Source organism: Rhinopithecus bieti, unplaced genomic scaffold (assembly GCF_001698545.2).
Source record: "Rhinopithecus bieti isolate Rb0 unplaced genomic scaffold, ASM169854v2 scaffold_4553, whole genome shotgun sequence".
Taxonomy (NCBI): domain Eukaryota; kingdom Metazoa; phylum Chordata; class Mammalia; order Primates; family Cercopithecidae; genus Rhinopithecus; species Rhinopithecus bieti.
In genome coordinates, this window is record NW_016804694.1 from 1,714,498 (window position 1) to 1,726,135 (window position 11,638).

The window sequence follows — 11,638 nt, forward strand, 5'->3', positions numbered from 1 at the left end:
CAACTTAAAGGAGGGAAAAGGAAAAGGAAGGGCTCCCAGAAGACAGGCTCAAGAACACCCCCTGCACACGCCATGGCCAGGGCAGTCTCCACCCTGTTACTGTGATACACCCAGGATACCACCTGGCACCTGTTGGCATTTATTTATTTATTTATTTATTTTTTTTGTTGAGACGGAGTCTCACTCTGTTGCCCGGGCTGGAGTGCAGTGGCCGGATCTCAGCTCACTGCAAGCTCCACCTCCCGGGTTCACGCCATTCTCCTGCCTCAGCCTCCCGAGTAGCTGGGACTACAGGCGCCCGCCACCTCGCCCGGCTAGTTTTTTGTATTTTTTTTTTTAGTAGAGATGGGGTTTCACAGTGTTAGCCAGGATGGTCTCGATCTCCTGACCTCGTGATCCACCCGTCTCGGCCTCCCAAAGTGCTGGGATTACAGGCTTGAGCCACCGCGCCCGGCCTGGCATTTATTAGTCAAGGGAAAAACAAGTCTATGGAGAAGTAACTAAAACAGAAGTACCAATGAACAATCCATAGAATAAACTTAAATGTTATGGTAGCTAGACCCTACCTGTGTGAGTTAGTGCTTCTTTCACTAGGGTCTATCTTTCTAAGGATGCGATTCATTGTTTTCTATCAACACTTGAAACATGTTTTAAATGGCAGGGTGGTATTTTTATAAACCTGTGCATCTGGGAGCTAGCAGAACACTCTCTCAGACAGCATGCTCCCTCTTTTAGACCATGACTTTAGCTCTCTGGCACCACGCTGAGGCAGGAAGAAGCAAATATGCCTTTTGCTCCTCCCAGATGTCTGCCAGCCCAGCAATTCAACGTCACAGCTAGCATGGGTTTTTCACGAGGCTGAGAACACCTGTTACCTGTATATGTGATTTCCTGAGATGGGGGTGGGCTGGAAAGAGAGGAGGAGGAGGGGAGGGGATGCTGGGTGACTTGGCAAGGTGCCCTACTTCACAGACTGAACAGACACAGGAAAATTTGCTGTGGGGGAGGGTGGATCCTAGTGAGGAGAGGGAGCCTCAGGACCTCTGTGTGTGATCCTGAGCAAAACATCTACCCTCTTCCATCTGCCCACCTGTAAAAAAATGGAATAAGGACCTTCATTTCTCTCCATTTCCAAGGGGCCTGGGGAACAAGTGAGAGGGGAGAGAGGCGTGCTGAAACGCCTGCAGGGGCCTCTGTGGGTCCTAAGGCCTCAGGCTGGCCAGGGCCCCCCTCATTCCGGGTCTTTCTGCAGTGCCTGGAAACCCTCTGGGAAGTTCTTTCTTCTACACCAGAGAATGTCATGACAGCTGCAGTACTTTCAGCCATGACAAGTAGAGGAGCAGACACTGTCCACACTGTACCAAAGAGCCAAATGGCGGGTCCCCTCCCTGACTCCAAAGTAGGCCTAGTGTCCAGAGATCCCCAACGGACATCTGCTCACACCTAGATTAAAGCTACATTTATATAAACAAGGCTGGGGGCACACCTCAGAACTCTGCTCATCCTCACAAGAGGCAATAAGATGGGGGTCAAGTTCCCTCTGCTCTATGTCCTTTTGGGAATGGCTGTGTCACATGAATAGAGATGATCTGAGCTCTAACCTCGCCTCTCAGAACACAGCACGTGCAACCAGATACAGAGAAGGCCCCATGCAGGGCCGCAGCCCTCCACCTGGGCTGCCTTACCTCTCTGCATACTGCCTCACTATGCAATGGTGGGGTGCCTTCCTACTTCTGTCATTCCCCACTCGACTACGCTGACAATTTTTAAGTAAAAAACAACACAAACACATTTCCTCACAAGATGACACATTCCACCTGGCCCTAGACTCTGCACTCAACAACACAGGGACAAAACTGGAAGAGAAATATGACACCCAATTCACCAACAGCATGTGAAGTGCAAAAGGTAACACAGAGGCCAAGCCCCAAGTTACTCAACAGAAAGATAGATTCTGGAGAACATTCTAGACAACCAAACAGGTAAGAGCAGAGGTGCAGGAAACTTGAGGGGACTCGCCTGGAATGGAACTCCAGCTGTGAACATGGAGAGAAAGGGCACATTTAAAGAAGGCCCTCATCATGGTCATCTGGTGAGGGTGGGGACTGGGAGAGGAACATGAGAAGGCCTGGCCAGCTGGCACCTGTGGGCCAGGGGATGGGCAGCAGAGGCAGCAAGGTGGGCTTCTTGATGACAGATGGGGAGCCTGCAGGAAGGCCTGGGGAGGAGAAGCTGACCTTACTTTGCAGACAAGGGGTGCAGCTGGGCCACAGCAGGTAAGTGGCCCGCCCAAGTTCACGCAGCACACAGAAGTGAAGCTGCAATTCACTGCACACCATTCTGTAACTAACAGATGGAGACACCAGAGTGAGTGAGCACCCCTCACTGCCTGAGGAATGCAGGGGAAACAAGACACCCAGGTGGGATGAAAGAAAAGAATGCAGGAGGAGCCCCACAGGCCTTCTACTGGAGTAGCAGGGCCAGGTTGCTCACGGGGCAAAAGGAAATCACCCCCACGCCTGTTCCAGGCACAACCCGGGGCAACAGAAATAACAGGGACCAGTGTCCTCTCTCAGGCACCTGTGTCTGTCCCCTCCTACTGTCTGGGCTGGCAGCTGGCAGATACAGGCAGAGGAGCTGGACGAAAGCTGTATGGTTCACCTGCTCCCACCCCAACACCATGCCCTCTCTGGACATGCTTAGATCCCCTCCTCTGTTCCAGCTCGACTCTGCATGCCGTGCTGCGCGGTGGGTTCCCCAGGGCCAGCTGGTTCTGCTCCCCACTTGAGGCCTCTTTTCTGTTGGCACGGGCTCTCCTGCTCGGGAGGCACACTCACCGTAGGTGAAGAAGCTCGGCAGATAGAGGACCTTCCTCCCCAGCACATTGGTCCCAAGGGTGGGGGGCATCGGCTCATGACCCACCTTCAGAATGAACAAAGACAAAGGGACGTTCAGCCTCACCACCTCTCCTCACACCTCCCGTCGCCTTTGCCTAACTCTTCTCCCACAAATTCTAATGTGGCTCTTGTTCGTGTTTTCCCTATCAAAACACCAGAAAGCTCGTCAGTGTCTCTAACCATCGGCAGCACGTAATCTCCCAATGAACAGAAATGCCTGGTCCCAGACACTGCCCGACCACAGTCCAAATCACACCCATACCCCAACATTCTTACATTCAAATCCCAGATATTCCCAGTAGAAACCTCCGTTTGTATGTACTTCAAACCCTACTCCCATCTCAGAACAAATCTCAGTTATTCTCATCTCCCGATGAAAAACTTCACCCCAACCTCAATTCCAAATGTGGCAATAAGAAAACACATCATACCCAAACCTCAGACAGGTCAGCCATTAAGTCGTCCATTCCAAGTGCACCCCAAACTCAAATTTCTTACCAAATCTACTGCAGACACCTCCACGTCTATTCCTCCCATTCCCAGGCTTAGCAAACTGTTACCTCAAATTCCAGGTGCTCCTCAAACACATCCTCAGCTGCGTTCTCTCCTCAATCACCCTACATCCCTGTGAAAAAATGACCCCCTCATTTCTGAAGAGCTATGACAGTTCTTGCTGTACAAGATGCTTCTTATATCTGAAATATTTATGTATGTATGTATGTATGTATGTATGTATGTATGTATGTATTTTTGAGACAGAGTTTCACTCTTATTGCCTAGGCTGGAGTGCAATGGCACGCTCTCACCTCACCACAACCTCCGCCTCCTGGGTTCAAGTGATTCTCCTACCTCAGCCTCCCGAGTAGCTGGGATTACAGGCACCTGCTACCATACCCGGCTAATTTTTTATATTTTTAGTAGAGATGGGGTTTCTCCATGTTGGTTAGGCTGGTCTCGAACTCCCGACCTCAGGTGACCCACTCACCTTGGCCTCCCTAAGTGCTGGGATTACAGGCGTGAGCTACTGCGTCTGGCCTGAAATTTTTTTTTTTTTTGAGACAGATTCTCTGTCGCCCAGGCTGGAGTACGGTGGTGCGATCTCGGTTCACTGCAACCTCTACCTCCCGGGTTCAAGCGATTCTCCTGCCTCAGCCTCCGGAGTAGCTGGGACTACAGGTGCGCGCCACCACGCCCGGCTAATTTTTTCATAGAGACCGGGTTTGGGGTTTCACCGTGTGAGCCAGGATGCTCTCAATCTCCTGACCTCTTGATCCGCCTGCCTTGGCCTCCCAAAGTGCTGGGATTATAGGCTTGAGCCACCGCACCCGGCCTGGCCTGAAATATTTATTAAACCCATGGGTGAGTGAAGGACCATCCATATCCACATGAGGAGCAGGAAGTCCCTGTTAAGGGGTGAGAGCCCCTGCTGCCAGGGAGGAGGCAAGGTGCCAAGGAGACCAGCACCTAGGTAGGGAGTGAGAAGACCCCTTCCTCCCTTGGCAAGGGGCCAGGATACCAGGCCTGTGCCCTCTAAGCAGGCCAGGTGGGCCCATGGACCAGAGTGATTCCTCTGAGATGTGGGAGGGGATTTGGTCAGCAGCTGTGGGAGGCGGTAGAAGTGGCAGGTTGGAAAGTGCTACCTTGTAAACTGGATTAGGTATGCTTCCAGTGCTTTTTGGGATCAACCCTGTCCCCTTTTGCCTTTATTAAGCAAGTGCTTTTGAAAGTTCAGGCTATCTCCTATGGATGTGATTCTGAGATGCCTAACAGATTAATGACTGTAAATTTAAAAACTCCTCTATGATGGGGACTGTCTTTAAAAGAAAAAAATTTTGACCCAGTGGAGCTAAAAGAGGAAAGGGGGAGTCAGCTGACCCAGGCAGTGAGTACTTCCCTTCTAGACCTTTTCCCTTCTGGGTTAAAAGCTCCACGGTTGTTCTAAGTTAATTGAGTTAAGTTCTGTCTTGATCTGTGTTCTCTTAAATACAGATGGTACTCCTTTATACCTCCACTCCAAATCGCCATCACTGCTCTTTTGCTGTCCTTACCCAGTTTAGTCAACACTATTTGGGAATCCCACTGACCCCAATTTCACCCTTAAATCTGTAATGTTATCCCATATCCCCGTGGCTCCCAAATCTGTTGAATCTACTTTCTTCACTTCTATTGGGTTATCATAGGCACACTGGCTGTATCTCACCCCCATTCCTCTCACCTTCAAGTTTTAATTATTTGTTCCCAAGTCATTAAACCCAATTTTATCCTCAAATCTGTTAACCCAGTCCTAACTATGGCAAATGCTATGGCCCTATATCAGATACCAGCAGGGACAGTCTGTCATCTTAAAATCTCCAACTCCCAACTGACAGCCACATGCCCTGATCTAAAGCACTGCATTCCTATGTACCTAATCCCCAATCTATCACTCCACTCCTGACACCCCCACTCCCAGTAATTTGCCTTTCTGCAAGATATTACTCTGATTCCCAAGCTATACCCATTGAAGATCTTACCTTAATATATGTTACATTCAACACCAACGGGGTTCAAATCAGACAGGCACCTCTGGTCCTTCAACGGGGCTCATCCATCCTTACCTGCCCACCATCTAGTTCTCACGCTTTAAAGTCCTTCATTACCCCGTTCCCTTCCCAAACCACCCTTATTTCAATGTTCTTTCAAACCAGATCTGCCGTCGTCCAAATGATGAAGACACTTCTTCATTTCCCTCACGTTGAGCCCTTGTGCTCTAGCATCCTTCACTCCACAGACTCTCCCATCTGTACCCTAAAATCCTAGCCCTCACTCAGTCTCATTCCATCAGTTTCCAGAACCCTCACTTCTCAGGTCCCACCAGTTCCAAAGCACCAATTTATCTCCCAAACTTCGAGTTCAACTGCTGTAAATACAATCTTAACCCTGTAAGACAGCCAATTCACAAATCACAACCAAATGCCAGTCTTGGTCTATACCTTCCGCCATTAACAGTTTTCAAATCTGTCACAATTAGGGTCTAGTCAGGCACCTTGATGCCCCTGACTGAAGCTCCTCATTCCTTGTCATATTTCTGGTCACACCCACAAATCTGTTACCATTCCTCAGATCCCAGATTTCAACTACTCTCATTCTCAAGGCCTTCTCATTCCAGTTGTATTTTGCATTCTCTCGGTTCAATTATAGAGACGGTAAAATCTGACACCCACCTGCCTCAACTGAAATCTTGGATAGGTCTCCACTTCAATTTTTAACCTCCCTCCTCCCATTCTTCTTAACTGGAACATTCTGGCCTAATGACCCCCATCAAAACTGTACCCATCCCAGACACACCCACCTAATTCTCACACCTCCACATGCCCTTCATTCCAGCTCACTCCTCTCAAGCAGCACACTTCATCTGTTCCGCATAGCCGGCCACCACCAAATCTGCCAGGTGCCCATGCATCCCTCCGTTCTAGAGACATCCCTACCTCGGTCTCAATTTCTGGTAGTCCCTACCTATCCTGCCACCTATGTCTCCACTGCCCCTTCTGCCCAATTCCAATACTCCCATGCCCCTTCTCCTCATCTGCCCAGATACAAGCACTGTGATTCCTCTCTGACCCCAACTATTGACTTCCATTTCCTCCCCCAAATGCGTCATCCCCTTCCCCGCTTAAAGCCTGCTCCTAGCTTCCCTCTCTAGACAAATCGCTGCCACTCCCCTCCCCCAATGCTGGCCCTATCTGTTCCCCTCCCCCACTACGCGTCACCCTGTCCCCTCCTCCTACCAAATCTGTCGTCGCCATCAAATCCAGAGCCCCCATCTCCGGTAAACCGATAGCATTCCCCTGCAAAATTCTTTGCCTTCGCACTCTCCCACCAAATTAAATCACAATGAAACCCAAGACCTCAGTCTTCTCTGTACACCCCCAGTCTGGTGTCCTTCTTTCCCTCCTAAATTTCTGGCCCTGGCGCCCACTTTGTCCCCACCCCAAAACGTTTTAAATCCATCTCTACCAAATCCAGAGCCCCCGTTCCCCTCTACCCCAAATATGTGCTCCTCAGTCTCTAAACACTTCGCCCGGGCCCCCAACCTTCCTCCCCATCTCTTCACCCAAACTTCTCGCCCCTCCCCCAATTCTGTGGCTTCTTCCCTTACCCCAAATTCGTTCCCTTCCCTATCCCAAGTCTATCGTCCCCACTCCTTTATTTCCCAAATATGTTTTTCCAGACCATCGCCCCCTCCTTGGCACCCCCCAAATCGCTTGTTCCTTCCACCCTCTCCCAAATCGGCTATTACTCTAACCCCTTCGTCTCCTTTCTGCATCCTAAAACCCGTGACCCCTGCGTTCCCACACGGCTTCCCTCCCCTTCCACCCACTTCGGCCCCCCAAACCCGCTGTCCCCACCCCTCTCCCCAAATCCGTCGCCATTGACTCCCCGCCCCAATCCTCCAAATCCTGGCCTGTCACCTTCACATCAGCCTCTCATCTCCCTACGGCGCCTCTGGTCCCCCACCTGGATAAGCAGCTTCACGTAGAGCAGGGGATGACTGAGCGCCGTCACGCCCGCGCCCAATGCCACGAAAAGAGCCTCAGTGGTCGGGGCGTTGTCCCCAGACCCCAGGCCCCCTGACCCGCCGTCCATCCTGCGGGCCGAGGGCTGAGCCGCAGGCCGAGGATGGCGAGGATGTACGCGGTGCGCGGGCGGTGGATCGCGAGCTCGGGCCTCGACCCCTGCCGCCGCTCCGCCGCGAGCTCCGGCTCCAGCTCCGGCTCCCGCCATCCCCGCGGCACCGCCGCGAGCCCAGGGCGCCACTTCCGGGTCCGAAGCTCCCATGGCACCCGGCGGCTAGGTCACTCCCCGTCACGTGACGGAGGCCGCGCCCCTCGCCGGCGTCAGGGGGCAGGGCCGGGGCGCACCACTCTTGGCCACGGGGGAGCTCGGGAGCGTGGCGCGGCTGGTGGGACAAGCCGGATGTGGCCCCCGGGCCGGTGGGGGCCTAGCAGGACACTGGGTTGCGGGCCGGGGATCAATGGTGGCGGGCAGCCGGGGTCCCGGGCTCGGGAGCTGTGGCGGCTGCCGCAGGCCGGGGCGCTCCCCCGGGAGGCCCAGAGCACACGGGGGCGGGGTTCGGTGCCTCCGGCTGCCAGACGTCCCCAATATGGTCTGAGGCGCTTCCAAGCCCCCTCCCTGGCTTCGGGAGTTTTCTCTGCAGTTCTCTGCCCGCCCCTTTGCGGCCCAGATCCCAGTCGCCGCGGCCTGCGTGGAACTGCGCGAGCTGAATCTACTGCTGCAGAACGACCCCGAACCCGAGCCCTCCGCGGTCCCAGCCTCTTTGTCCGACCCTTTTCCCATCTCCCCTGCCAGGAGTGCGCTCCCCACCAGAGCACATCCAGATGTCCCCTCGGCGACTGTGGGCACCCTCCCCAACTGTGGAGGCTTCGCACTCCTTCCTCAGAGCCCGTGGTTGTAAAATTTGCTTTTCTCTCAAGTATTTGAGTGTCTCCCTCACTAGATCCTGAGGATTTTAGTGAGTCCCTCAGTGTGAGCACACGCCGGCACTGCTGGGCGCCTGTAGTTGATTCTTAGTTAATACAAGTGAATAATCACGAGTAGACCTTAATTTGCAGGAACTGTGTGACAGGCACTTTTTTAAATGCTTTACACGTGTTGATTCAAGTGCACTCCTCACAAGAACTCTGCGAGGAAGATAGGACAGCAAGTGCCCTGTTCCTGTTTGTAAACGTGCCCTACACCCTGCAACAATACCTACAACAGAACCTTGCTAGTTGTGGGGGTTTGCAATAAAAGTTTCTGTTTGAATGGATCCTAGAGTGTGCAGGGACACAGCAGTGGAAGACCTGGTCCCTTTGTCGGTACTTACCCTATAGCCAGTTCATTGTGAGACACCTGCCTTCTGGTCCCTTTTACTGTTAGTCCAGGTTTCCCAGTCTGTCCTTTCTGACTCCCTTCCTGTCTTACCTCCTAAAAAGCTACCTCCTCTTTTCCCACTCTTGATAACGAACACTATGCACTTTCCACGTTCAAAGCATGCCACACTCCCTGTCTCCCTCACCTTGGCCTCCCTAACCCAGGCTTGTCCTAGTGAAATCACTTGCAAAGCCTGCCGTTTCAACTTGCTGTGTTTTCTCCATCAAACACAATTTTCATCAAACATCCCCCAGGAGCACCTTAAATGACTTCCTTTTGCCTAGGTTCTGGTTTAGCTTTCTCAATAAGGACCTGAAAGTCAAGTTCCTAGTGTCACGCTAACTCTCTACCAAGAAGAGGTGATAGGTTTTAGTTTGAGAGTGGGAGTAGGGGAGGATGATTTACTTCCCCATCCTTCTGAAACTTCCTCACAGGAACCTTTTCCTTCTTTGGGCTTTTGTCCCCGTTTTCTCCAGCTGTCTGTTTTTCCTTCTGAACTTGGCTGTTCACCGTTGAGCCTTTTACTCTGCCTTACATGGTCCCCTAACTTTGGGCCTATACTGTATTTGGCCCTTTCAGACTGTAGTTTCATGTGAAGCAGCAACTTTGTGTTGTCTTGCATTGTTTTGTATCTTCCACAGCACCAGACATAGGACTATGCACATAGTACAAGTTCAGTAAAGTATTTCTAAATGATCGAACAATTTCTCCAAGTGAAGAAATTGAAGGAAAATAGATCAGCTAAACCAGTTAGACCCGCAGGGTACCAAGCAAAAGGAAATGTTAAACTGCATGATGACTGTATTTCTACAACTCAGGGCTCATAGAGACGCCAAGAGAAAGTGTAGCAGGACGAGCCGCAGACAAAACTCCTCAGACACCGGATTAAAGAAGGAAGAGGTTTTTTATTCGGCTGGGAGCGTCGGCAGACTCGCGTCTTAAGAGCTGAGCTCCCTGAAGAAGAAATACGTGGCCTTTTTAAAGACTTACAACTTTAAGGGATCCATGTAAAAGGGTCATGATAAATCAAGCAAGCGTGGAAAACGTGACGGGGGGCTACATGCATCAGCTAACAGAACAAAAGTTTTACAGTGCTTTCTCATACAATGTCTGGAATTTACAGATAACACTAGTAGTTTTGGTCAGGGGTTAATATTATCATTATTATTTTAACCACCAGGGCCAGGTGGTGGTGCCAAGGTCGTCTAGCTTTTGTCTTCCTTCTGTTTCTTTCCAACTTTTGCTTTCTCCCCTTCTCCTGTCTTATAAACTAGGGAAAAGGGGAGACGGGGAAAAGCCGGGAAAGACAGCAGGAGAAGTGGTGGTCTCATTCTATAGAAGAAAAAAAGAATCTTCACAATAAAAGTATGAGCCATTCAAAGAAACATGCCATCATGAGACAGAATAGACAAAACAGGAAGAACTTGAGGTAACAGTACCATCTCAACATTAAAGGAAAAAAGCAGGTTTCAAATGAAGGCAAAGATAAAGAATAGGAAGTACTAGTATTAGAATAGGAATTGTAAAGGAAACAAACAACAAAAAAAAGAAAACAGGTGTATTTGAAAAGGAGCCAAACAGAACATCTAGAAATGAAAAGTATACTCACTGAAATGATTTAATGAAAGAAAATCTTCCTCAGCAATCAAGCTAGTGAGCAGTCTGGCAATAAATCTTTAGAGCTATAAAGGAGTTAGCTCTGCCAGGCACGGTGGCTCACACCTGTAATCTCAGCACTTTGGGAGGCTAAGGTGGGTGGATCACCTGAGGTCAAGACCAGCCTGGCCAACATGGTGAAACCCCTAAAAATACAAAAATTAGCTGGGCATGGTGGCGCATGCCTGCAGTCCCCGCAACTCGGGAGGCTGAGGCAGTAGAATCAGTCGAACCCAGAAGGCAGAGGTTGCAGTGAGCCAAGATCGCGCCACTGCACTCCAGCCTGGACGATAACAGTGAAACTCCATCTCAACAACAACAAAAAAAGTTGCTAGCTCTGGGCTTAGGTAGTGCCCCCCACTTTGGTGCCACCACCCTCTGCATATGCCACCTGACAGTGCTGACCACACTGCACTGTGACTGCCTGTTTTCTTGTCAGTCTTCCTTGTTAGACTGTAAGCTCTTTGACAGCCAGGACTGTTCTATTCATGGTTGAACCCCAAGTCTGGCTCAATGCCGGGCACATGATAGGAACACAACAAATATTACTAGAAAATGAATGACTAAGCAGAAACACTCTCCAAAATTGTACAGTCTTTTATGGTAGCACTAATTACAGAATCAAAACTTTAGGAAGATCCATGTGCCCGATAGGATCAAGCAAAAGAAAAAAAGTTAACAAGAAATAAGACTCTTGTAAATCTTGAGAATTGCCAAGAATATAGACCATCCCAGGTCCCTGGAATCCTGTGGGATATGTTGTAATGAAAAGTAAATGCAAAATAGTAAGTACCCACCATTGCAATTAATTTGACATCATACTGATCCAGTCAGGAGGGAACTGAGGTGATATCAAGGGCAGCATGAGTGTTCTGGCCTCACCTGATGTTTTCTGCTGTTAACAGAATACTACAGACTGGGTAAGTTATAAAAAAAAAAAAAAAGAAACTTATTTCTCACAGTTCTGGAGGTGGAGAAGTCCAAAAACGTGGCACCAGTGTCTGGTGAGGGTCATCCCATGGCAGAAGGTGGAAGGCGGAGTGAGCACACTAGACAGAGAGATCAAATGGGGGCTGAACTTGTCCTTTTTTCTGAAGCCCATTCTTGAGATAACTAATCCACTCCTGAGATAGGAGCATTGATCTCCTCTTTTTTTTTTTTTTTTTTTTTTT

The 11,638-nt window shown here is 50.3% G+C and overlaps 1 protein-coding gene across 2 annotated transcripts in view; it reads right to left on the bottom strand.

The window, feature by feature from the left end:
• The window catches only part of MTCH1 (mitochondrial carrier 1), a 19,863-nt gene extending 11,771 nt beyond the window's left edge, over positions 1-8,092 (bottom strand). For both annotated transcript variants that reach the window (XM_017870125.1, XM_017870124.1), the window contains exons 1-2: positions 7,395-8,092; positions 2,838-2,922 (exon numbers count right to left, since the gene is read on the bottom strand). In XM_017870125.1, the coding sequence (XP_017725614.1) occupies positions 2,838-2,922; positions 7,395-7,715 (406 nt within the window). In that variant the 5' untranslated portion in view covers positions 7,716-8,092. The remainder of the gene's footprint in view (positions 1-2,837; positions 2,923-7,394) is intronic.
• Between the last annotated feature and the right edge of the window lie 3,546 nt (positions 8,093-11,638).